This window comes from Corapipo altera, unplaced genomic scaffold (genome assembly GCF_003945725.1).
Source record: "Corapipo altera isolate COAL_440 unplaced genomic scaffold, ASM394572v1 113, whole genome shotgun sequence".
NCBI lineage: Eukaryota > Metazoa > Chordata > Aves > Passeriformes > Pipridae > Corapipo > Corapipo altera.
The window spans coordinates 2,288,070-2,315,210 of NW_020884895.1; the positions used below are offsets into that span (position 1 = coordinate 2,288,070).

The 27,141-nt window shown below is 38.7% G+C and overlaps 2 protein-coding genes across 2 annotated transcripts in view; one reads left to right on the forward strand and one right to left on the reverse strand.

The window, feature by feature from the left end:
• The window catches only part of PSMD1 (proteasome 26S subunit, non-ATPase 1), a 71,201-nt gene that overhangs the window by 20,855 nt on the left and 23,205 nt on the right, over positions 1 to 27,141 (forward strand). Inside the window, exon 17 of the mRNA XM_027647257.1 lies at positions 25,438 to 25,552. Within this exon, the coding sequence (XP_027503058.1) occupies positions 25,438 to 25,552 (115 nt within the window). The remainder of the gene's footprint in view (positions 1 to 25,437; positions 25,553 to 27,141) is intronic.
• On the reverse strand, positions 5,602 to 16,115 carry HTR2B (5-hydroxytryptamine receptor 2B). Its single transcript, XM_027647258.1, has 3 exons — positions 15,318 to 16,115; positions 8,659 to 8,859; positions 5,602 to 6,739 (listed from the first exon to the last, which is right to left on the reverse strand). Exons 1-3 carry the CDS (start codon positions 15,625 to 15,627, stop codon positions 5,859 to 5,861), a joined length of 1,392 nt encoding a protein of 463 aa, XP_027503059.1. The 5' UTR covers positions 15,628 to 16,115; the 3' UTR covers positions 5,602 to 5,858.

Genomic DNA, 27,141 nt, shown 5'->3' on the forward strand with positions numbered 1-27,141 from the left:
AACTCCTCTGGCCCACCTTTATCCAGAAGGCAGATGGCAGATGATCTGGGTAACTGAGTATGAGAATGACAGTGACTCTAATGATCCATACCAGTGACTTCTTCAGTGTTTTAATTGTGAAGAAGAGGAATTTAGTGAAACATACCTGCTTGTTAATTCTTGCATAGGAAAGCTTAAAAGGGTTTTGTTTACTCTTCAACCCATTTTATCTTTGTCTTATTCAGTCTTCCTGGGAGAGGAGAATAAGGGTCCCTTTCAGTGATAGGGAAGTAGCAGAAATCTTATTATAATCAGAAGAAACCACAGACTTTCAATTAAGTCTTTTTGGTTTGAAAATGCCTTTAGCTGCAGGTCTGAAACTGGAAACAGAGCTGTGTGTCTGTACTGACCAAACTGGAACATGTTGGAGAAGTCTCTTGGCATCTGGCAAAATTAATCAACTTCTAATGAGAATTATAACTGTACATTCAGATTGCACAAATACATTCATTGTTTCAAGGAATACAGTATGATATCTTACATTGGTTCTTTCCCTGCCATTGTTTTCTCTTTGTTCTGGACTACTTATATGCATGAGATTTTATTTACTCTGGAATGTAGGGCTCAGAGCCTTTTATCACTTAAAAGCTTTCGAAAATCTCAGAAGTGTTTCAACTTCCTCCTATAAACTGGAATGTCTACACAGATAAGTAAATTAATGATTGGTGCAAACCTGACATAGTTCCTTCAGCCCAGCTTGTACCCTACTGAAAACTCCAAAGTTAATCCTTCAGGAAGTTGCTTGCTCCATAAGGCCTAAAACAGTACCTATAATAAACCTATAGGCTTCTATATAAAGATTTCAGATCACTTAATCACAATGTGCATGAAAAGAGAGAGAGAAGCCAATCTACTATGTTCTCCCCCTCTAATTACAGAAAAATATTTTCCTTCTCTAGGACTGTACACACGAAGGTTTTCTAACTGGCTAACTGGACATATTAAGCAGTGAGAATTAGAACTAATTTGGTTGTTTGACCAAGTCCTTGAATTTGCTTTAAAACTACTGTTCAAGCAACTGAACTGTCAAATTAAGTAATCAAAAACACTGAGATTCTTTGAGCCTTTAAATGAAGCTGACTAATTATTTTTTTATGGCAAAAACTTCCTGTTGGATTTTTTAGGGAATATTGATCTGTGTCTTGCAGAATAAAGGGCTCATTTGTTGTGTGGGATTTAATGAATTTGAAAATGAGTTGTCAGTACCTGTGTAGGGCATTTATCAAGAGGATCCTTTAGAGAGCAAGAAGCTCCTAATTTTTAAGAGCATGATGTTGTTTTTCAGAGATTGGAAAGGACCTTGATACCTGGATGGAAGGAATCTGAGCTGTGGCATGTGTTGACATGAATGATTAAAAATAAGAGTAAAAACGGACACTTTAGCAAGCTGTCTTTCCTATTTTTGTACCTAGCTTCCCATTTTAAAATGAAAAAGCTTCCTCTTCTTCTCTGCAGGGCAAAACTCTTCTTTTTCCATTGGAGAAAACAGCGTGTCTCCTGGGAATGGACATTGATAGTGAACACCATGGTGTCATGCCCAAGCAAAATTATGGGAGTTGCTTTTCTCCTGACTATTGTTTTTGCCATGTTGATGGTTGCCTAGAAAGGCAAAGGGGAAGTGAAGCAAAGGCAGGCTTCTTAGCAGTTGTATGTTGGCATCTTTATCAGTATGAAGAAAGAAATCTAATGCTCTATGGTAATATTAAGTCAGTGCTGAGAACTGACCAGAACTCTGGGACTCCTGGCTCCAACTTGGAAGACAGAAAGCCGGAAGAGCTCTGGCAAGTGTTCTGTTCCTTGAGCTCCAGGGCCCCAGGTTGTTCAATTGTGCCTTTACAAGGTTTGCAGTCCTTACATTACCTTGCTTTTAAGTCTGATGTTACATACAGCACCCTAGAAAAAGATTTAGGAGAGTAATGCCTTTGCTTTCTTATACCAACTTGCAGCGATATGGATTTTTCCACGATAGGAAAACAGTGTAGAAAAACAACACTTTCTGTGAAGCACTATAAAAAAATCAGACGTGCCTCTTGTGTGCTGGTGAACAGCTTTATGGCATCAGCTTCTCTTCTCAGTGCCTTGACTTCTGCTTAACACTGGGGTATTTTAACTGTGTTTGCATTTGAAAATTGATAGTAGTATGGCCTCATGTGATATGGTTAGGAAGAGTTTTACTCTTGGAGGATATAAGATAAGTGATTAATACATTTTTCTAGATGCCTGTAAGTTTTCTGATAGAATCTGAACTAAAGGCTTGCAGCATACAGAACCCAAGATGGTTTAGTACTGGCTTCGTGAAATGCATTTTCTACCACTTTTGAGATTAGCTGAATTTCTTGCTTCTCTCTTTCTCAGGGTGACTTAAAGGCTGGGATTTTGTTTGGTTGACTTTGCTTGGGTTTTTTTGTTTGTTTGGTTTGGTGAGAGTTTTGTGTTTGTTTTTTTGTTGATTTTTGGTTTTGTTTAGTTTTTTTAAGGTAATCCTTTCATTTGCATTTCAAGGCACTTATTCTATTAGTCTTTGAACTCCATTATTTTCCTCTCTGCAAGACTGCTGAGTCCTTATGCCCATGACTGTGCTGTAATTTTTAATTACATAGACAGCCAGAACATTAACTAAGTATCTCCTAATGTATTTTAAATAATTAAACAACAACAAAAACAGAGTACTTGTCCACTGTTCTTCTAAATTGTGTTCCTTCCCGTAGTGCTTGGATGTTGCAGATCAACTTTGACTTTTGTTTGTCTGACTTTTCTGTAGTTTAAAAAGAAATTAAATATGCCAGATAAAAGTTTTTGTGATAATGAGAAAAGTTGAACAAGGTAACTGTGTAAGTTATGGAGTGTAGAGAGGCCATAGAGCTGGCCAGGTGGTTGACTTGGCATGGGCCAGATTCTGAAAGAATTGGGAGCATTTTGCTCCCGGAAAAGGAATCCATTCTTGCTTCTTTTGTGTTAAATGGGACTTTCTCCTGTAAAAATGTCCTTGTGTTCTACTACCAAGTGACTGCAAAGCTTATATTGATTATTATTTAGGCTGCTGTCTGGAAGTTATAAGAATACTCTCACTTCACAGCCGGTACGTAAAAATATATTTTACAAATTTTTGTTACCTAAAGATGGTGCTTTAGTCCTGAGCCTCTTACCTCGCTTGTTGATACCACACAAAGTGTTGTCCTTAGTTACCATACAACAAACCTGTGCTTTCTTACAGTAGCTTGCAGTGACTCTGATTTTGTCTTGCTAATGAAGGTGACGTCTCTGTTCAGATCTCTTCTTGTAGAAACAGTTGCTAAAACAAGATTCTGCCATGCATTATGTTCTTGTTTCACAGTTGTGCATCTCTCTTCATCTTTCTTTTTGCTCTGTCCTTCTGCTTTCCAAGGCTGTTACCTGAAGTCTCAGCTTGTTTGCTTTGTCCGTGGACAATGTCTTCTTACACTTAGTGTGTTAATTGGAATGTTCTTGCATTCTTGCTGATGTGTTTCTGTCTATGGAGAAATTTCCTTTCTCTGTAGGAAGACTGGGTTTTTGATTAGTCACTTGTCCTTTTGCTTGAGGTTTATTGTTGCTGACTAAATTCAGTAACTGGAACATGTTGAGCTTCTATTTACAGTTACTAGAATTGAGAAATCAGTATACTGGCTTGAGAAGATACATCTTTGTTGGGTGAGACTTCTTCAAGGTTTATTTCCTGTTCGTGGAGTCTAAGCACTGATTACAGAGGGTCCTTGAAATTGTTCTCTGTGGGACACTAAGGGCAGATTACTCCTCATGTAAGACAGATTGCAGACTGACAGCTGTAAAAGAACGGGGTCAAACAGAAGAGAAGAAAGTTACCACTTTCTTTTTTCTAGATGCTGTGAGGCAGCTGCCGTGTTTCTTCTGGAAAGGGAAAATTTAAGTTGTTGCTGAAATTAGATGTTTGTTGCCTGCTATATGAACATTTTTTTTTTAATTAATGTGGATTTTTTTAAGTATCAAGGAAGTTTTCAAAGATGACTTCTTGCTCTCTGACTGCTGGGCAATAACCCCTCAAGAACTGTACTGTACCTGTTTGCCTCTTGGTGTTATTCCTCAGGAAGGCTGGTTCCTGCATTGCAAATGATGCTTTAAAGTTTTTTTGCTGTGATCACTCTGTGCATGGATGTGGTCGTGCCTTTACCTGGTCTCAGAGCACCTGCTCTAGGTTAAATAAGGCACTGGTCTTTGATGTTTTCAGCTATGTAGCTGGAAGTTTTGGAGGGTTTGGTGATTTTTTGATGCTACTCCCTCCGTTTGAGCTTCAAAGTAATCTAAGTCTTATTAAAAGCTTTTGATTCTCAAACATTTTTAAGAGTAGGTATCTTTCATAGCTATAGCAGTCGATCAATTGTGGTTTTTAAATACAGAATCTTCCTAAACAAATTTCGGTTGTCTAAAGAGGAGTGAGAGCAGTTAGAGCTTTTTCTGACTTAAATGGCTACTATCACCAAAAAGGAGAGGAAGAAGACAACTTTTACAGTAAGTACCACAAATGTATTTTTAATGCTTTCTCCTGGAACTCTCTGGCAGTTGCTCTGTTTGCAGCTTGCATATGTTTTAAATTAAATATATAAAAACAGATGTTAGAAGGACACGTTATCTTTAGTACTTTCTGTTCTGCAGATGAAAAAAACCTAAGCCTTTTGCTGAACATAATTTTAGTGTGTAACTAAAGAATGCTAAAAACATGAAAAATGAAAACAAATTCTATAGCTCCAATCTTATGCCAATTAGTCCAATTAAATAATTTTGAGCTAAGATAAACCACAATGAACTGTTGTCTCTGCTGTCTCTTAAAACACTTGCTCTTATTTTCATTTGAAATAACTATTCTGTCTGTGATTTTTGTACTTTCTGTGAGCTACATGGGATGAGGGAAAGCTTTTGCTGAAGTTTCCATAGTCATAAAAAAAGAAGTTTGTTCATATAAGTTATAGGGATGTTCCAGGCACTGCCTGTCCAGTTTTACTTGTGATCATTGATCATATATCATTCTGATTTTATTAAATATTTAATTTTCTTAGCATGAAAAGATAAAAGGACAGTTTTCTGCAACAAATCTGACAATACTGGGCTTATGCATGTGTGAGTATAATGGAGATGGAATCCAGGTGGCTGAGAGATTCTGCCTGCCCCTACAGTAAAGAGATGATTTCTGCACACGGAATGTTTAATCATGCCTTGTGGAATGTGCATGTACAACGGTCTCTGGAGCAAGTGATTCTTCTTGTGGCTTACATACCCTGAGAGAACAAGAAAAGCTCGTATGTGGATACTCAGTCTCAGCAGAGGAATGTATCTGTAGGAGGGAATGCAGTGAGCTTGTGGGCTGCTCTGTGGACAGAGATTTAAATTAAAACCAACGATCGTGCATCCTCCTGCTACTTGCATTGTAGACCATCAACCTACAGGGTTTTGTCTTCTTGCCAGAGTGAATGTTATAGTAGTGTTTGTACAGAAATGCTTTTCTTACAAAGATGTGCTTTGAAGAGACTGAAGATGATGAGAACTGAAGTCACATACTCAAACTGATTTAGGTTTTATTTATTTCCCTCTTCCTTAGGCTACAGTTCTGCATGAGTCATTTTTCATGGAATGAAGTTGTGGTTGCCGCCATGGCAACCATGAGGTTGGGGTTAAAGTAGAGAAGTCTTTGGAGGAGAGGAATTAATATAAATTTATAAGATATTGCTTGCATAAATAACAGAAAACAATAGTATTTATACCCTCTTATAGCACAGTTATCTAGAATAATACATACAGCACTGCTATATACAGACACGGCTGCAGTTCCACTATACGTAGCTGACTTGTTCTTCTGTTTTATCAGCTTCATTCTCAGTGAGCAGCAAGGTGTCCAGCAGAATGGCTGATGATGCCTGGATGGGCGAGCTCCTCAGCCTCATTGGGCTCTGGTACATAATGGGGTTTATCCCGTTTCTCATCCCATTCATGACAAAGAGTTTGGAATTTTCTGCCACAGAGCTTCTGAAAGAGATCCTGCTGGAGCGCTTCCGCAGGGCCTTGATAGGCTTTATGGTCTGGTAGTTGCAAGTGATATACCTGCTGAAAGCCTCCCTAAATGTTTTGTTGAAGAGTGTATATACAAGAGGGTTCACTCCTGAGGATAGATATCCTATCCAAACAAATATCTCCAAAAGCTTTTGGAAAACCTCCTTCTTGCAGGAGTTGCACAGAACTGAACTTATGTTTGTTATGAAAAATGGGCACCACATCAGCAGGAAAAGAAAAAATACAATCCCCAGAACCTTTGATGCCCTTTGCTCATTGGTTATGGTTTGCATGGACTTCCTCCCAATTGTAGATGTCCTGCAGAGAGGCATGTCACTGGACAAAGTCTGGTCCTTCCTGGAGCCGTTTAGCATGGCCACCTTCTCTGGTGAGGAGGCGGGTGTTGTGTCACGCTGGAATACTGTGGACACTGTTGACCAAGTGAAGCGCTGGGGCGGTTTGTGGATCAAATAGGCCTTCTTGCGCAGCACTTGGATTGTCAGAAAATAGGTGACAATCATGATAGCCAGGGGAATGAAGAACGCAGCCACTGAGCCGAACAGAATGAAGTCATGAAAACGATCAGGCATCAGGACACACGTGATGTTTGTGGAGTTGCTGTTTCCATCTTCAATGCCTCTGATAGGGATCGGGATTGCAATGCCTACAGGAGAAAAAACAAGTACTTCAGCATATGGTAATTGCTTGCAATCTCTTCACTGGGTCTGAAGCCTCGGGGGTTTCTAAAGAAAGGTAATTCCTGAGCTCTGGAGCAGGCACAGGGTGACAGACACCACGTGAGTAATTGGGCAAACAGTACTTGTAAGACTTGGCAAGCTGAGCTCTAAGAGTGCCCTTTCTAAGGAGATTGGGCCTAACCCTTAGTGATTGAGGAAGTGGTATAAAGTGGCCAACTTTTCAAGTGTAAAACACATGAATTGCTTTGACTCTAGTTGTTGGAATTAGTATGGCTTTCTCCTCCAGTGAAATGTATTTCTATAATGCCAACTTTTTTTTTTCTCCAGAGTAACCTTTGCACTTTTTGAAGGGCAGTTTTATAAATACATAAGTCTTGTCTTTCCTTCTTAAATTAACCAAGTGACTGGACACAGACAGCTGATTTTTTTCACTCTGGTTGACTCTTTCATGTATACAAGTAGTTAAATAGTTGCCAGAATTATGCAGTATGTGTTTGAGATGGGTTTGTTGTTTAAAGTCTCCTGCATATTTAGGAGTGTTTAAATGAGGATGGCTAGCTCTGTAATTCACCACTCGTTTAAAAAAATGTTAGCAGTCTTGTCTTTTAAATGAATTTTTTATAACCACTAAATTACAGTCAGCACTTCATTTGCCAGCAGTCTGACATTACAACAAAAACAACAGGTTCCTTGCTGTCTGGTGAAGGTTATTTGTGCTGTTTTCTGATACCACTTAATGAGATCTAGGGATTTACTGTATTCCTCTGCTGCTCCCTTACTGAAGTTGGTTGAAGGCAGTGAGAAAAATGGGTTACCCTCCAGCAACTTGATCCCTTTCTCAATTAGAGGCACACCTTCAGATACAGCAAACATTTAATATAAGAATTGAACCAAATTAACCTTTGATTTGGAGAATCTGGCTCAGCTGAAGAGTAGGTTTGTGTTAGATAAAAAGAAATTGAAAAGTACAGCAGTGGTTAATGGCAATAAATCAGACATTAAAAGGTCAACTCGTAAGTACGTTGTCATACTAAGTTTTCCTTTTTTTTTAAAGTCAGAAATTTTGGGTTTAGGCACATTTGCCTCAGCCACGAAGGTGGATGTACCCATTCTCCTATGCATCGTATGCCTTAATAAAGAGAATAATTTTGTTTTCTCTTGCACACAGAGCATACAGCACTATGGGTGCCTGCAGTGTGCATTAAGTTATTTGAATTAAATGTTTCCACATTGTTTCAAAGACAGGTGAAGTGTTGCATGCACATCACAGAGATGCTAATATCATAAAGGTCTGTACATTGTTATCCTTTGTATAAACTGTTCAGGGTTTGTTGTTTTGGGGGGGGTTTTGTTAGATAATAACCTTTCTATATGCTGTATGGCACTGCGTCTTAGTCTTCAGTGTGGATGTTCCCAGCCACTTATTTAGATTTCAGTGTTTGGTATAAGTAACTAAAACCTTTCTGTACTTGCTTCATGGGGCAACTGTAAGGCACAGATTTTGCCAGCATCTAATCAAGGCTTAAGACTGTGTTTGGGACAGAATATACCACCACAGGAACACGAATCTTGCTTTCATGGGAGACCTGTTATGCACATGGATATAGTCTTCTGATTTTGGAACTTTCAGGACTATGAAGAAAAGTGATGATTATCCTGACTCAATCCTTGGCCTTTCTGGTGAGCCTGATAAGGAGCAGCAGTTCAGGCAGATTTTTCTGATGTATCTATATGTGATCCAAGAGGTGGACTTAGGCCAGCCTGGGTGTTGGGGTCTGCTAATCAATAATACTTGACTAAATTTTCCATTTTGCCCAGCTTTCACCTATTGTTTTAGACATGAAAAGCTTCTGTGTTCCTTTTCCAGTCTCCATGTCTCACATACCTATTGAAATGAGCCAAACCACGATGATTTTGATGATTGTTGTAGCCCATGAATTGTACTGACTAGCCTGGATTGGCTTTTTTATCGCAATGTAACGGTCTAGTGAGATGGCACAGAGGTGCATGATGGAAGCTGTGGAAAAGAGGACATCGAGGAACAGCCAGATAGGACACAAGGCAGTTGGTAAAGGCCAGGTATTGTCTGAAAGAGAACAGAAAACTCATTAGAATCTGAGCTTTTTGAGAATTTTCAGTGTGTGGCATCAGTGCCTTTGAGAAGTTCATAGTACTACAGGAACTGAGCTTTGCCACTGCCTCAGCTGGATTCTATCTTAGATTTTAGTTAGCTCTTAACTGCCAGGGTTGCTGCCATCGTATTGATCATCATATTGCCTTTCCCTGTCTTTTTGTCCCTTTTAGATCAGAAGTTCTTTATGGCAAGGACTCTGGATTAAAAAGTTCATGAAAAATGGGTTCTTGCAAGCCTGCTGCTAAATGATTATTTTCAGCTGTTTCTCTTTGATAGTCCTATGATTCAAGGTTTCATTAAATGGAGAAGATAATGGGTCATAACCAGTGTATTAGTCAGTCATTGTGAAATCACGGTTGAACTTTAGTGGTGATTTTGAATAGTCTAGTTCACACAGTTTTAAAATGAGTTTGCTGTGTCACTTGAGCAAATACAACTGAGCACTACAGTGGCAAAGCAGGGCTGTTCTGTTTCAGTAATGATTTTATAAAAATTGAATGCTTTCATGAGTGTCCTTTTTTTTTTTCTTCTCCCAAGAGCAATGGCTTGGATTTTAAGTCTGACATTCTGTTTCTTATAGTAGTTATCCATCTTCAATGTTAATCTTTATAGCAAACATAGGGTCTGTCAACTGCATGGTGCCCGAGGTAAAGGTTTCATAGTGTTCAGCTTTCCAAAAGGCTCATATTTTTGAGAGCTGTGTCTCCCCTATCAATGTCTACAATACCAAATGAAACTCTGATTATTTTTTTCTTAATTGGTTTATTTTCACTCTTTAGTATTGCAATCCAATGCTAGCAGTGTTCATTTTGATGTGCACTTCAGTGCTGTGTGTCTATGAGGATGTTCTGTAGTCCTCAGGAAGAATGTGTGAACAAGGAAGATTTTTCTGTTTTTAATGGTAGAAGTTGATCTGCTAAATATATTCTCCTCCCTTATAAAATTCAGCCATGCTCAGTCAGTAGGCACATTAATAATATTGCCAGAGAAATCAGTTCTTTGTTGAATGATCATTAAGGGGGAAAAAAAGAAGACATTTCTAATAAATCAGATTGGTTTTAATTTCCTTGCTTGGAATAAATAGATCTGCATGCTGAGAGTGCCAAATGAGCTGGACTTTTGTAATGTCCAGCCTTACCAATGTGGTAACGTTTTTTCACAATATGACTGATAGAAATTATAATGGTGTTGCCTTGGCTTGAATTATAAGTTCCAGAGTATTGAAAATTTTATAAAGACACACATAACAAGTATTTGTCTACACTGTTACCTACGCTGGGAAACCTGCTGTGTTAAACAGAAGGGAATGGAGAGATGGAGCCTTGAACTGATCCTCAGCCATTCCCAAAGCAGAGGACTTGAGCTGAGGATGACATAGGCAGTGAGGCAGAAGGTAAAGAGGCAGTCTGTTTTCAATTTATTAACCAGGTAGATTTTAGTATCTACCATACCTATTTCCTAAAAATAGATTTCATTGTTGAAATTATGCTTCAGAAAAATCACTCTTGTCAGGCAGGTGTGAGAAAGTGGTAATTAGTATATTAGGAAACACTTACTCATCTTTAATTTTGGTGTCTGCACTTTTAGCTGGCAGTAAGGTGTGGTGCATTTCTGAAATGGATTTCCTTTAAAAAGGAAAGCCTAAATGTATTCTGGCTCATGTAACCAGCTCTAATAATAATAATAATAAAAAAGCAGTTAAAAGAAATAACTGATTTGATGGGCTTGAAATGTTTTTGCTCACTCCAGAAAATTAAGACAACTTCTTCTGTCTTTGTGGTGAAGAATTAGTTCAGATAAAACATGAACAATGGGAAGTGTGCTCTACAACTTGCAGGATGGCAGATAACACAGCTGGACTTCAAGTGAGCAGCTGATACTTCTTTTAGAGCGTACATGCATGCCACTCCCTTGATTATAACTCCTTTGTGTTCTGGAGAATCACAGTGTGATAAATTCTTTCATTTTTTAATTAATTTACTGTTTAAAGAAGAAAACCCTTGAATGCCTTGCAACAAAAGGCCCTTTTCCTTTATTTAAATATAGTTACATATAAACACTGATCTGATGCAAGCAACCTTGTATGTTTTTGAGCTGTAAGACCTTTTGTGAGTTGACAAATGCAACTGAACAGAGCAACCTTGTATTTTCTTTATTTTTGTCTAGTTTTGATCTAGGTGCTGAAAGCAGTAAGTTATCACATTCATGATTATGGCATTATGTCCTACTATATTTGCATGTATGAGATGATGTTTCTTTTCCAAACAAAATCAAAGTAGACTTTAAATGCAGTAACTGATAAGAAATGATAAGTTCTGATAAGGACTGAAGATGATGGTTATTATTTAAATGAAACAAATATCATGAAACTGATACATCAAAGTCCAGAAGAGTCACATAGTTGTCTAGGATTCAATCTGTGGTGTATTTTGCTATAGCTTACTTTGATTTGTTGTTTACACCTGTGTTAGAAACTCTGTGCCTGGTGTTTGAGGGACTGCTCTGGGTTGAGTTATTGTGCTTTCCTGGTGCTGGTGGCAGCGTCTATCACAGTTGTCTTAGGAATGAGTAAAAGATGGAATATTAATTTCCCTTTAGGACTCAGAAAGCATCTCTGACCCTTGAATGTGATAGTGACATGCTTGGTCGTTGTCCTGCTTTATAACTCAGAAGGTAAAATGAGTATGTCCTGCCAAATTCCTTTTTCCTGCAAACCTTGCCTCGTATCCTCCAAGTACTTCAACAGTACTGCTGTTGCAGATTTTCCTTATTTTGAGTCAAAACAAGATAGAATACATGCTCTAAGATTTGTCTTGCACCTTAAGAGAAATAAGATTAGCTTTTACTGCAACTGTCTACCCCTGATTAATCTTTATTTAAGAAAAACTTTATTTATAGGAAATACCGTAGAAATGTGTAATCCTTAAAACAAAGTACAGTGTAGAAGAGCTGTTCTTGCTGTAAGCCAACAGGTTTTCGGAAAGCTTGAGAGAAAGCACTACTTGTGTACATGTATAAGCATGATTAAGAGAGCTCTTTAAATAGACTTAGAAACTGTTTGTTCTTCTGCTATAAGGGCTGCAGAACTGTGTTACCTGTAAAGAAGGGGCTGTGTTGCTGTTAGATAATAATGCTCTTGCTGAGACGGAAATGGATACTTTCAGCCACCAGCTCCTTTAATCGTAAACTTCAGCATTCGCATCAGGGGGTGTGTGTCTGGAGCTGTGTGTGGTGTTCACAGTCATGTCACTACTGGGCTCTGTGGGCTGCCAAGGCTTTGTGTTTCCAGGCTGGTCTCTAGTTTTTTTTAATTTAACTAAAGTAATGGTTTGATTTTTTTAATTATATTTGCTTTGTGAGAAATAAACCTTTGTTTTCCTACTTATTGTCACTTATCTTTAGATTTGAGATTTCGGAAAGTCGCCCTTGATTAAATAGTTTCCTCTGGTAGTTTGCACAAGCGAGAAGGGAAGATTTGTTGTTGTGGTTCATCATCAGTAATGGGGGAAGATGATTGCTTGTGATAGATTAAAATAATGGTTTGCAGCCTAGGACAAGCAGCATTACCTTCTGATTTTAAGTGAATGACTATCAGGAGTACAGAATATATTTTAAAATATGGTACATGTACTATCTCCAAGCAATCCATTGCCCATCAAACCATGGACATCAGACTTCTTCCTGGTGCAGGCTTTGCAAATGGGAGGATCTCTCAAATTTATTTGCTAATTTCACTATCCAGTGAATAGCAACATTTTTGCTTTCCTTCTGTAGTTCTGAGTGTTAGAAATTTGGGTAACTGTTTTGAAAGCTGGATTTCAGAGAATGAAATTATCTCCTAGTGGGCCTGCCTTTTTTTTTTGTAAGAAATGAGAAGAATTTAGGAAGGAATAAAAGCTATGAAATGTTTATGTATTCTGACACTTGCGCTCCTAAATTAAAATTGCTGTGTGTGCTTGTACCAGAGCACATTTGGTTGCTCTGCTGAGAATAAATAATGTGCTGAGCATGGCATTACACCTGGGAGTGAGTTACAGATTCATTTATTTACTTATTTTTAAGAGGGTCAGCTCTTTATTACAAAGACAATCTGATGATTTTTCGGTAAGCATACCGATATCTGTAGCAGGTTTTGAACACCCTGTGACACATTAATTTGTGCAGTCAGGATCTTAGTGTGACTGCACTTTATTTCACACCTTTTCCCTCAAATATTCTCCACATAATTAGATATCAATCCCAAATCGGAAGCATAATATTTGTACTCGGTATCTAGAAGCTGCACCCGGCTCTTTCATTATTATGGAAACATTCCTGTGTGGAAGTGCCAGGATTTAGTTTGCTGTCTGGCTATCAATGACTATTCTTTGTTCAAGTAGTTATCTGGCTAATGTAGCTTCAGGATTTAGACTTGTCATGTATTTAAATGTCTGTTCTAGCTTCATTCCAGTAACTCCTCGTGTTTTGCTCACACTTTGAGCTCCTATAAACACCTCAGCATCTTCTCCCAGTCGGTGAAGAGGCAAAGCAGTTTTCTGACTGGCTGCCAAGGAGAGACTTGTGTGTGAGAAATTTGAGTTTTAACCACTGTGATGTGGAAGGTGGGTTGCAGTCTTCATTAATTAGAACTGATTTTACTACCTTCTGGTAAATTTCCTGCATCATGAAAGATGTTTTTGTTTGACTTCTGAATTAAGATTCCTAGCATGCTTTAAACTGTTGTAACCAGGGCACAGCACTGGATTAATTGAGAGATTAAGGAGCAATAGTCTCTTTATAAAGTTATAAAGAAAAGATTGGTTAGTCTAGCAGAAGAAAATAATTAAAAAAAAAATCCAAACCATAAAAACTCCTTCACCACCAAAAAAAGAACTCCACAAAATCCAGAATTTGCCTTCCCTTTATGTCGATTGCAAGTCCATACTAGTACTTGTTGTGATTAGTAGTTTTATTATTAATGAGACCTTTGGCAGGAATTAAGCAGCTACAGTATCTGTGTGTATATATGTAAATGCATATTTGCTCCTTGCCTCCTTACACATACTTGACATATCAAGGTTTTCTATGAGTGGCTGGTTTTTTTGAGTTAAAAGTTACTGTCTTAGTTATGTACATTCAGTTTTCTTTTTAGAAACTGTTGCTTGAAAAAACCACTTTATTATCTCAACACTGAATTCTGAGCTCCAATTTACATTTCTGTTTAGGGAGAAGCAGTCTGTATTATACAGAAATTCATTCTCAAGGCATTTAGTGAATAAACACATTTGTTAATAAAGTGATACCAGTTTTCTGCAGCAAACAAAAGCTACTGATAGCCTTTCTGAAATAAAGTTTATGATTGTGTTTGCTTGTTGCTCTGGCAACTCTTAGAGCCTAGCGTAGGAAAAATGAACTCCTGCAGCTTTTCGTTATCTAGGGCCCAGTGGTATCTGTCTATACCTTAAAGATAACTATGTACATCTGTAAGTTTATTGAAAAACCTGTCTTATTGGGTTTTTTCCATTTATGATATGAAAATAAACCATTTAAAATGTATTCTAAAAGAAACCTTAGGAGTAAAAGAGAGAGACTTTCCCATGGAGCTGCCTCTGATTAATTGTCAGAAGCAATATCTAAAGTAAAGCTGGGCATGAGAGACTTTGGAAAAATCATGCTTGTTCTGTAAGGACTAGTGGGAAAGAAAATGTCACACCCAATGTACATTCAGGTAGAAAAAAACCCTATTTTATTTCATATGAAACAGACTAAATGACAAATCTGAATTTCAAACATTAGGTACATGGATTGAGGCTTCCTTGGCTTGACAGATGAGTTAATTCTTTGTGATGCTTTACAGACCCGCTGCTTTCCCAAGGGTGGGAGAAAATAAATTTCTCTGGAACTGGTACTGGTAAAGTTTGTTGTCACTGATGGTGCCAGGGACCATCTCTGCTCATGGAGCTTGGAGTCAATACCCAGGTAAAATCAGGTGCCTGACTTCTCGAAAGTTCAAAACCTGTTCAGTGTCCTGAACAGACACTTAGTCTTAAATTCAAGGTTTTTAAGAGAAGACTGCCTACAATTAGTATGATATCCAATACAAAAATACCAGCATTGTTTTGATGTTGTTAAAAATTATATTACACTGTACAAAATGCAATTTCCTGTGTCCAACTCCTATTTAAATCAGTTTTAAGTCTCGGGTGATTTTGGAATGGTTTGTTTCAAAGGAAGGAATATGCACAGTAGTTGTACTTCTCATAAAAGCATTAAGCTCTATTAAGGTGAGAGGGAGAAAAGATTTAGCAGCTGCTATACAAGTGATTTTTAAAATTGTAATGGTGGAAAGCAAACAGTTTTTCTGTTTAAATTAGACCTCCCCAAATTGTACCCCATATGCAAGCCTGATGAAACAAACATGCTGTACTTACCAAATAATATTATGAGGAGGGCAATGGGCATCACAAACAGACCCACGAGCAAATCTGCCACTGCCAAGGACGTCAAAAAGTAGTTGGTAGCATATTGCAACTTTTTCTCCAGGGACACGGCCAGAATGACAAGTATGTTCCCCCCAATGGTGGGGATTATCACCAGGAGGATCAGCAACGCTGCCCAGCGCACTTTGTTTCCTTGTTCGTCACTTGGGTCGTCCTGCTTGGGTGCTCCTGTTACTGAGAGAGCTGACAAAGATCCATTGCCAGCTCCAAACCCGTTCAAGAAATGTAAAGGATGGGACATTTTTGTGTCCAGCAGAATGTGTTCAGGAGCTGTGTTTTGCACAGGACTTGTGTACGGCGCAAGAGTTCACTGTTCCTCTCTGGTCCACGATGGTCCTGAAGAAAGGCCAGCATGGTCAGTATAGTGAACTGGTCATCTGCTATTTTGAGATACTGTGACCATGTCCAAGCTGGTATCCAGTTTTATTATCCTGTGCCTTGCTGAGTGCAAAATAGACTTAAAAATGAAAGTCCTGTCTCGTGTCCATCTCTGGTTGGTAGGGTTCAGTGGTCTGGTCTCCCCTTTGTAGCGAAGTTCAGGTTTCAGAAGATTATAGGGAAAAATTCAGTAGCTGTGAAAAGTAAGCAGTGCATTAGCTTCCTTTTCTTTTTCTTTCTTTCTACAGCAGTAAAAAAGTGATAGATGAATCTCAGTGCCAGACAGTTCCATTTAGATACAGCGTATGTAGATTTGCTCTTTGTGAGTACAAACTGATGCAAAGGCAGATGCTCGAGTTGTGTGTTTGCAACTCCTCCTCTCCCGAGTGTCTTGTCTCCAGCGGCATGTGCGTAGGCAGGCAGCAGTTCCCATATTTCCCCTTATTAAGAATCCTATTTCTCCACAGAGGGTAACCCAAAAATACCTTCAGAAATTATGTATGAGATTTCCGTTTTAATCTCTACAGTTCCTAATTTATCAGGTGAGGGTCAGGAAGCTGCAGACAATAAAACACTGGTGACAGTCTCAAGGGGACCGTAAAGATTTATCGAACTGAGACATCTAAATTTACCCATTACTTGAAGGGGTGGGGGTGAGTAAAACGCTTGTTTTTGTAGTCTGAGCAGGGCTTTTATTAAGCACAGCCTGTTCTCTTCCTTTCTCTTTCTTTCTCTGTCTCTTCTGTGTCTCTCTCAACTCTGCTAACGACTTAAGACTTGCATTTCACCCTTCAAGCAGAGACTCAAACAGCTGTTCCAGCGTTAAACTGAGCAAATTCTCAGTTACTGAGAAGATTTGATGTTGCAATATTCAGGTGAAGAAAGCCTTACCTCTTTCTCTGCATTTTAGTAGAGTTCACTTTGCATCCAGGAAGATCCTTTGTAATTTTCTTTTTCATCACATGGTGTATTTCAAGATTTTTCACTACTTTCTAGAAAACAAATTGATCGTTTGCTTTTTGCTGGTATAATATTTCTGAAGCTTGTTTCTTCGTGTGCTTTTGTTTAGCACTTATATTTCTTCTATCACCAAGATTAAGAATTTGTATTTTGGGAAAATAATATTTCTCACCAAGATATTTTCTCCAACTCTGAAATCAAGAGGAATCTTTCTTACCACATTTAAAAAAAGATAGAAATAAGGTTGTGTTCTTTTTTGCTGTCCTTTCTCTTCCATTCTTTGTTGATTTTACTTAAGTGATGAGCAGAGTCTGTGTGCAGTTTTATCTTTGTTCATAAGCAAAGCTCGCAGTTTGCTGCTGCCCTTGTTTGTTGATTGACTCATTCCAGCGTATCCAGCTTGAAAGGCAGGGAAGTGAGTGAGTGGGGGCTTTGTCTGGAAAAAAGCCAGAGCGGGTTGAGTCAGTGCTCCAGTGCTATAATGTGTGCTCCTTGTGGCTGTGTTGTATCTGTGTCTGTCTGTGTGTGCTGCTCGCTCTCTGGGCTCTCTTGCTCACTTGCTTTTTGGACAGAAGCACAGTTAACCCTAAAAAGTTCTGCTGCCCTGTAAACACTCCAAGCTTTTTCTTGCCTAATTTTGTAAAAGTATTGTCTAGCACACTGTTTTAAGCATGTGCACTGTTACTTTAAAACTTCCTTCATGCAGCTGCTTTTTATTATCCGGAGTGTTCTCTTTTGTTACCTTTCAACTTTCAGGCATATCTGCGTATTGTCTCTATCGTCATCTTATAGTTCTGCATTAAAATGGAAATAGAGTTCACTTCCAAGGACATTAGCTGCAAAATTGGATAATAATTCCTTGAGTTTAAGGCCAGAAGAGACCATGAGATCATGGTCTGCCCCCCTGTATGACACGAGCCATTACATTCCATGAATTGGTAGCACTCACCAGCCTTGAGCTGGAAATCAGCTCCTCAGTGAACTGTGAATCAAAAAATTCATATCTTTAGGATGCAGCTACTGGGGGGCCAAAGAAAGAAAGCTGCTGCCAGAAATGAATAGAAATACTTTAAGTGTGTTCAAATAATACAAGAGAATTTTCAGTAGTTTTCACTTCTTTGTTTAAAGGAAACCTTCAATAAGATTACATTCTGTATTCATTTACAATTGAATGTTGATATCTTTATTCTTCAGAAAAGTATATATTAGAAAAATAAAGATTCATCCAGCTGTGGTAGTTCTGTTTTCTTATCTGGCCACCTCCCTGTTGTCACCCTTGACAGTACTGAGGGAGTAGAGCACATAAAAACACGTAAAAGTGAAAATTGAGACAGGAAAATACCTTATTTGGCTAATGAGCATTTGGATTCAGTTTTTCTTAAGCTTCACTATGTCTAATCAGCTTCTGGTTTATATTTTATGAATCTTGAAGGCTCTCCTGATGTTAATCTAACTGTATTTGAAGTCTTCACCAAAATTTCCATTGGATTAAACACAGCCAATGTTCACTCTTTCTGATTGTACAGATGAAGCTTGGTTTTGGTCATTGTTGTCACTTGAACTGGTTTTTTACATTTCTGAAAGGTGGCTGGAATTATTGCCACTTTGTGGAGCTGGAGCTATTGGCAGTGTATCTGCATCATAAATGGAAAGCAATGTTCCAGAGTAAAACCACCAAAATATAGTAAAAGACAGATTAATCGTTTATCTTCAGTAGGTGTATGCCACATGCAGATCTTTATGTCACATCTCTGAATTTAAAGAAGACAAAAATTCTGTAGAAAAAAATAGATAATGCATCTGTTGGGACCATCTGCTAATCATCAGCATCAGTTACTGCTGCAGGCCTGTGTCAGAGATGAACCATTATATTGAAAGAGTTTTATGGGTTTTTTATTTTAACATTTTCACAGTGCAGCAGACTCTATCCCTTCATCACTTCAGAGAGGAGGAAGTACCAGAGTTATAGAAGTGTAATTTTATCAACTTGAGTTCTGTATTACCTCTTAATAAATTTTCTTTGCAGATCTTACCATCCAAGGAGCAGCACTGTTGGCTGCAGCAGGAAAGGGTTGTTTTGGTCTAAATGAAAATCAAGTGTTTCTGCTTCTCTGGAATGCCTCAGTGGATGTTATAATGTCACCTATATAGCAAAATCATCTTTTAGCCACTAGAATGACTAAATTAGATTGAGAAGAGGGAGGCATCTTGACAAAGCACCAGCTGCATTATTGCTTGCACATTGTTCTGATGAAAGCTGTTGAATGCATTCATATCTAATTGAAAAGGAAATGATGTCTTTAAATACAGATAAAACAGTTATCTTAGGAAGATATCAGTTATCCTTGCAGAGGAAGATGATATCATTTTAGTGGCATGTAGGCTTGCATATCACGTATACCTGCTTGGTGCATTGTTTAATTTCAGAGAGCTAGAAAACTTATCTGCCTTTTGTGATGTTTTTTGGGGTTTCCCAGGTTTGAATCATTTTTGAGAGACACATCCTCCTCTATATCTATTACAGATCTGCAGCAGGTCTTTCACTGAATGCTTCTGGCCAAGCTTTTGTGCAGGCTGCTGCTCTACCCCCATATCCAACTCTACTCCTGTCTTAATGGTGATAAACCTTAGACCCACTCCTGGTCCACTGTAGCCAGAATATTTGAACCATGCATAGATACTATTTTTGTTTCCCACTCTTTTTTGCTCCTTCTGTTTTCAGATTGACAGTGCTATTTTATTTGAGTGGAGCCACGTCTCCATTAGGTGTGAGCTGTCCCTGTGAGTGTTGTTCAGGCAGTACATGTCCCTCCAGTTCGCCTGCTGTGGGCAGTGCTCAGCTTCAACCTCCTGGCAGTGGGAGGCTCCTAGAAGTTCTTGCTTAGACAACTAGGAGGCATTTCAGAGAAGAACATTGTGAAGAAGGAGGCTATGCTGCACATGAGATAGTTGTAGGAAATTCCTGGCTTGGGAATAACTGGGGTCATTTTTGTCCAGAGAGGGAGATGGGGTGTTTAGTCTACACTGAAATATATTGGTTTGTTGTGTTTTAATCTGCAGGTTTTTAATCTTCTCTGTATCCCACCCTCTGCTACACACACCCCCTTCAGAAATGGCTGCAGTTAGATATCTGCATTCCTCCTTTATTAACTCATTCATGGATGAAATTAAATTTTGTTGAGCTTTTTTTTTTTCTAAATTATCACTACACTAATAAAGCAACTTGTGGAAATAGTTCTGTATAAAATAATTAATTCATGACCAATAGTTTAGAAAGTCATAAATATTTAGAATCTTTTGAATTATAACTGAGGACACTTAATGAGGAGTTTAGAAGATATATTTGACATTGTTCTTCAATTCTCTGACATTTCATTTTTCTATGAGTTGTATAGTCCTTAAATATTTAGACTAAAAAATAAATGTGTGTTAGTGATGCTTCAATTTTTAGTCTCAGTAACAAGACCAATGCGATGGCATTTTTTCAGTATTCTGTTTATTTACTTATTGATGCTACCTTATATATATGCAGGGTTTCATGTTTAAATATTGCTGAAATATAAAGAAAAATTGCAATAATGCTTTAACCTTCAAGATGTACAGAATTGGAGATAAACTGCACAAAGGTATTTGGATGTGATTCTAACTGGGCTGTGATGCAAGAAACTTCAAGTGGAATATGCTCCAGGATATGGGAGTCTGAGTTTTTAGTTTGTCCTGTTTCATGCCTCTTGGGGAAAAAAAGATTAAAGTGGATTGTTAAACAGAGTTGACACACCCAACAGTGTTCCTCAACTTTCAGCAGCCCAATAAGGCTCTTGTAGGCAAATCTTACCGAGAACTGCAATATCTGCAGATGTTGCAGTTGTAATGACTTTTTTAAAAAAAAAAAAAAACAAGAAAAAAAAAAAACAACAAACAAAAAAACCACCTAGTATTATAGACTCCTAATAATGCTACAGTAAGAAATGTATCTTGGTGAAAAGGCAATACAATTTCACGATTCTCTGCTAAGTATGGAGAACCTTCCGTGGTCAACACCATGGATTGAAAGGGAAACTGACTGTCTTCTGTGTCCTGCTGACCTGAGTGAGTTTGTTCTTATTAGTCTGTCTTAGTAAGAATCAACATCCTGGTTTTCATTTTGTTAAGTTTTGCATTAGAGGCTTAAGAAAAATTTTCTTTCCTCTCTCTTTAGAAGTAATGAAGATCTCAAAACTCTCTTTAGTTTCTCAGAAATTCTAGGGCACTTACAAGTACCCTATTAGCTTTCATAGAGAGAATATGACATTTGTATGTAATTAAATGTCACTTATATTTAATTATATCCAAGGAATGAACATTGACAGGGATGAGTTAAAAGTTTAGGCTAAGGTTAAGGTAACTGGGCAGGAGTTAGGCAGCTTCTTTATGTTCTCTCTCTAGTTCTGGTTTCTAGGAAGATTTGAAATCCTTAGCAGCGTAGGGTGTTTGTTTCTTGTGGAGCTTTCGAGAGCAAAAAAATGATGAATAAAACTAATAAAATGCCAGCGATTATGTTTTGCTGAGAATCTCTTATTGCTGTCTTGGTGCATCTTTTTTTTATGGTTTTGTTTGACTTCTGAAACAAACCAAACTGGATCTTGGAGGAAGTCTTTCATCGGCAGTCCATTTGTCACAATGGTAAAACTTATCCTGGTGCAGGGTGGAAACAAAGCTGTAGCTGACTACTGTGTTAAAGTTCCATAGAATAAACTTTTAGACATTTTTGGCTTCTTGATTCCTTTAGTTTCCTGGTAACAGAACAAAGTCAAAGCTAGTTGTGAGGTAGGGGTTTTTTTGTAGACAGGTCTGGGTTCACTGACGTCTGTGGTTTCCTGGCTTAGGTAGGAGCAGCTGAGCAATTTTCAGATGAGAATGAAGGAAATAATCAGGCCATTCTTTTGTCATCATTTTGCTGTTGTAGTAAAATGTAATTGCAAAAGCAAACTGCTTGAGCAAAACCAGTGTTAGGAAAAAAGGAAGGAACCAGTACATTAAAGATAATTTGGTTTTTAAAAATAGACATGGCCTATCTTTCTTAGATGCTGAGCCCGGTTTAGAGACATGCCTTAGGCTTTAATGTAGGAATTTTTAGATGAAATTACTGGTCTGTGTTATGGGAAGATCAGACTAGAGGACTATGATACGTTGCTTCTGTCCTCAAAATATATTAAATATACTCCAGGCTTAGAATTTTTACTGTTACTTTTAAGAGGGGAGAAAAAGTTTGGCTCTGGAGATAAAACTTCTGCCCACAAAATGTCCAGATGTTATCCTGGTATTTCATGTGATGTTACTTTCTGTGTTTAGCTCGCAGTAATGACAGATGCCCGTATTAGGAGTGAATAAGAATAGTTGGTTACTGAGTGTTGGCTGTGACAAACCAGTTATGTTTTTTAGAACTGTTTTTAAGTTTTCTCACACTCTTCCCCTCTCCCATCAGAGGTTTCTACTCTGTAACCACATTGACTGAGCCATCAGCAGAGAGGTGGAGGTTTCCAGGAGGGAGCCAGAGGGGTGGACTTGGTTTGGGAACCTGCATGGGGGTTGGTTCCAGTGAAGTGGAAACTTTCTCCATCAGCAGGAGGACCTGTCTCTCTGGATTGCGCTGAATGTCAAGTCAGCAGCTCGAGGGCTGTGCTCTCAGGGAAGGGTGAAAGATGGGGCAGGGGAAGGATAATGTGGTCGTGTTTTAAACGTATTCCCCCACTAGATTACTGGTTGGAAGTAATGCCAAAGGAGCACAATTGCAGCCTGTGACTGCTTGTGAGGGCATTCAGCTCTTCTTTTGATCACTTGACAGAGTTGTTTTGGATTTTATGGAATTTTATGAAGCGTGGGTTTGGGTTTATATGGGCTGACCTTTGGCAACAGTGTGTAGGACTTTGTAAAACATCTCAGCAATAAAAGAGCAAAAATTACTGCTTAGACATTGATGCCAACAGTGCTTTTGTGCACTAAAGTCCTATTCCTCTGATAGGCACTTTTGCAAGACTCTTTTGCTTCCTTGACCCACTTCTGGACCTGCCTTCTAGATCTCTCTTATTTGGGAAGACACTTTTTGAAGGCTGAAGATTCGAAAAAGCTGTGTTACTGGGGAAAGTGGTGGGACCCGTTAAGTAGCTATAACTCCTAAAGTGGATTTACATAAGGCCCCCTGTCATTTAAAATAATGGCAACAAATAATTTAAATCTGGCTAAGAATTCTAAAATCAATTAGTGTACATTAATCCTGATTTTATAATAAAATCTCTGTTGGAACTTCTGAGCCTGCAGACACAAATATGTGTCCAAGTTGATGATTCTATGAAATCTAGCTTTCTGAACAAGAATTTAATGATTAATGCCTCAGAGTGCATAATCACATCTTTGCCAGAAACTGTTTTTCTCTTCTTTGACTTACAATCTGCCTGTTTAACATTTGCTGTAGTAAAGTAAACACAAAGGTGTTAAGAGTCTTTGTGCAAGAGCCAAAGTCGTCTGTGCAGCTGAATGCTTGGGCTCATTTATTATAGGATTTGTGTCTTTTGGTCTCTGCATCAGCTCATTTTTAAGAAAACATTGTCAGCATCCAGGTTGTTATTTGAGCAAGAGACTGACAGGTAGTTTTAAATGTGTCTTTTAGTTTATAGTCTTCACTTATACTGCTTGATTGCAGGACAGTGTTGATCTGTTGCCCACCTCATCCCCCTTTCTTAACATTTGTCATCATGGCTGCATCTTAGAGGCAGCAGTTTCCTGCAACTTTGTGTTTGCTCCTCCTTCTTTTTTTTATATGGATTTTTTTGTTTTCTGAGGTTTGGAATGAGGGAGGTGTGTTTAAGATGATGGCAGTAGGTGGGATTCTTTCCCCAGGTGAATGTTTTGGGAAAACACATAAAACCCCAGACTGCTGGAAGCAGGGGTGAGGTAGATCTGGGCACTTGCTGCCATTACTGTTGAGGGGTTGAGTAGTCTCTGAAGCCTGGGTGCCTTTGGGTCTATTCAGCAGTTCTGGAAGAAGACTGGAGCCTGTGTGGTTGATGATGCTGCCTGTCTGTAATCAGCTGGAGTAGGAGAGAGGAATGTAAGAGGAGTTTAGGACTAGTTATCAGAGGAGATATCCCAGTGTTGAAATGGGAATAACTAGAGATGAAATTAATTGACTATGTGTGTAGAGTATAACTGAAGTATGAGTGTGTCACTATATGGGCATGTCTTCTGTCCCCAGTCACAATAAAAGAAGAAATTACCTAGATTATTGCTTAAAGTCTTTTTTATTTCTGTTTTCTATGATTCAGCTATTCATTTAAATAAAACCCATGCTGGAGTGTACTCTGTAATGGTTTTTCTCTCTCTTGAGTTGTTGAGTGCTTTGATAGACACTTGATGGTCCTACATGACACTATAATTCCTATTTAAAACAGGTGCTGCTGCCCCTCTCCAGCTTCCATCTTTCAGTGTAGCAAATGTAAGAAGGGAAGCTAAAACTAAGGTGCTCTTGGCTTCTTCCTGTGTATATTTCAGTCTGAAATCAGTTTATAGTTGAAATAAATGGCTTGCAAGACTGCTTCTAGGATTGTGAATGTGACAATTAAAATGCTAGTCTGGGCTGCAAGACACAATGAAGTGAATAGCCAGATGATATTCACTTTGAAAACAGATATAATTAAATCACTTACAGTGTATAGTTTCCCATCTTTCTTTTTCATGAGCACGCGCTTGCCAACCACGTTCTCACATTGCTCTTGTGTTAATGGTGTCATGGAACTGGAAATGCTGAAATTGGCAGTGTATGATATTATCAAGTGGTTTGTGTGGCATCAATATTAATGGATTGATTAAAATGACTGTGAAGACAGGAAGGAAATTAGTATATCCACGCCTGTGAGTTCTGCCCTACTTCTGAAATACTCAGTATTTACAAAACTGTTTGCATTAGCAACATGTGCTTCTTGCTGTAGCTTCCCTCTCATCTCCCCCAGCGTGTGGCTGGAAGTTCTGTTCCTGTAATGACCAGGAGGACACTGTTCCCAGCTGGTGAGCCATGGAGCACATACACCCATTTCAGATCTCTTAAAAGGCAGCAACATCACAGCATGAAGGAGGCAACGGGGGACATTGCTCATAAACTGATTGGAAGTGTGTGTTGTGTCAGCATCTCCTCTTGTCGTTTGATTTACAGCAATGGGGGGGGTGAGGAGGAGTCGTCAGAAGCCGTGATTGCAAAAGGGAGTTTGAGACCCACTAACCTTGAAGGCTGATTGAATACTGGAGTTGGGGTTTGTATCTCCTGATGGAAGATTTAGTGCTGTCTCTCATGGAGAGTAAACTTCTGCTAGTGGAAAGTCTGTCACAACATCATGATTTCTAGAGATAAAGACCTCGATCTCAATAGATATATCATTCTACTTGATGATCTCTAAAAGGCATAAAATAAGCAATAAAAAGGAAGACCTCAGTAGTGGGAACAACTGTGTATGATATCTGCAGTGATAGGGAAGTTTATTAATCTGTGCACATCCCTGTTCTTCTCTTAGCCCATTTGTTCCTCCCCTCTGGTTGCATTTTGAAAAATGCAAAAGCATATGTATGAAAGGACAATGTGAAATTTTCCAGTATGAACAGAGTGAAGTCTCTGTATTTTGAAGCACCATACCATATTTTGAAGAAAAATAATAATAAACAACACTCTTTCTTTGCCTTTCTTTAGGACTCCTGAGCAGTGTCCGAGCGTGGTTTCTTTGCTGTCAGAGAGCTACAATCCCCATGTGCGTTATGGGGCTGCCATGGCTTTGGGGATCTGCTGTGCAGGCACTGGAAACAAGGTGAGGGCCAGAAGCATCCATGGCCAAGACTGTTCCTGCTCTCTCCTGCCACAGGCACATTTGTATGGTACCATTGCACACACAGATAGATTTCCTACACATGTACACTGCTAGCCAGCTAGAGTACAGCAGTACTTTAACTATTCTGGGCATAGAGATTCTTTTCCTGCTTGTTCAGAACAGATAAAAGTAGAAGCAAGTTTTCATGCATTATTGCCACATTCTTGGAATTTTGTCTTCAAAACTTTTCTTAGAGTTTTCTTACTGTCAAGTTGCCACTGAACTTTAAATGAGTGTTCAGTACTCCAAAATCAATACTCTTTTGCCTTTGGAGTGCCAGTGACAGGAAAACAGCAGGTGTTTTGCATAACTTCTAGCTCCTTTATTCTTTCCTATGATACACCATTCATGGAAGATCCAGGTAGAAAAGACAAGTGCAATGAAATTTAATTAAATGTATTTTTGTTTCACATGTGTAATTAAAAACCAGTAATTTTATTCTCACTTTATAAGTGTCAGTGGAGGTTCATTCTCACAGATGGTAACAGGGACCTTTTATGGTAGAAGGATTCCCACTTCTGCTGTGGGAAGTGAGCACTCATTGGAACAAGCAGGAAGTAAACTTGGGAATAAGCTCCCTCTGCTTCACCCACATGTGTATGTAATCTGTAGTGGTACAGAATCACACTTTCAGAACAGGTGCACAGACTGTCCAAATGAAATTGATATTTTATGCTTCAGAGTCTTTAATAAATCTGTTGCTTATGTGTCTCATCCCTTCCTCATCCTGCATTAAACTCTTGCTCTGTGGCTCTTGCGTGAGCGCTCCCCAGTGTGTCACTGGTGCTGCCAAAAGCACAGAATGCTGACGTGCACTGCCTGCCATCTTCAGCATCTAAAGCATGCAGGCTTGAAAGCAAACTGAAAGTCCTATTTTTATCCAGGTCGCTTTATTCTCGAGTGGAAGGTGGAATCAAGGAGCTAGTTATTTTTAACCTGCTGCATCTGACAAGATAATTTCAGTGGAAATGCTTTTAATCGCAAAAATAAGTCTGTTTTATTTCCAGATGCATTGTGTGATGACCTAAACCATTTGATTACACGCAGACATGTCTTCCAGAGCTTATATTACTAGGTTTTGAAGGCCCAAATATATTCAACTTCGGAGATCAGAAAGTTCAGCTCTTTGTTATAGTGGATGTTCCATCCATGGTACTGAATGCTTGCCAAAGAGTGAATGAGTCACCTTCAGGTGGAGAAGCACAGCCTCTAACATAGCTCAGATAGCAAAAGCAGTCAAAGCAAAGGCTTGATATTATTCTAGAAGTGGTTCTGTATAAAATGAGCTTCTTTTTAAAAGCCTCACCCTGACAGAAGTAACACCAAGAGGGGTCTTACTGGGAGTCTCATGCACTCAACTGCATTTGCTGGTGTCTTCAGTGTAAGTAAGAGCACTGTATGGACAGGAGAGATTTTCATAAGTGGAGATTTTCATAATCAGTGACTTCATTGAAAAGAATAGTTACTGGTAGGTCATTGTGGATCATGTTCCTGTTGCACTTAGCTGGGAAGTTACTGAATTTGAAGAA

Excerpts from the sequence above, each read along its gene's own strand:
- HTR2B (XM_027647258.1), bottom strand. The coding sequence starts at position 15,627 with ATGTCCCATCCTTTACATTTCTTGAACGGGTTTGGAGCTGGCAATGGA. Across the intron at positions 8,860-15,317 it reads CCTCCTCATAATATTATTTG|ACAATACCTGGCCTTTACCA; the intron begins GTAAGTACAGCA and ends GTTCTCTTTCAG. Across the intron at positions 6,740-8,658 it reads GGTTTGGCTCATTTCAATAG|GCATTGCAATCCCGATCCCT; the intron begins GTATGTGAGACA and ends TTTCTCCTGTAG.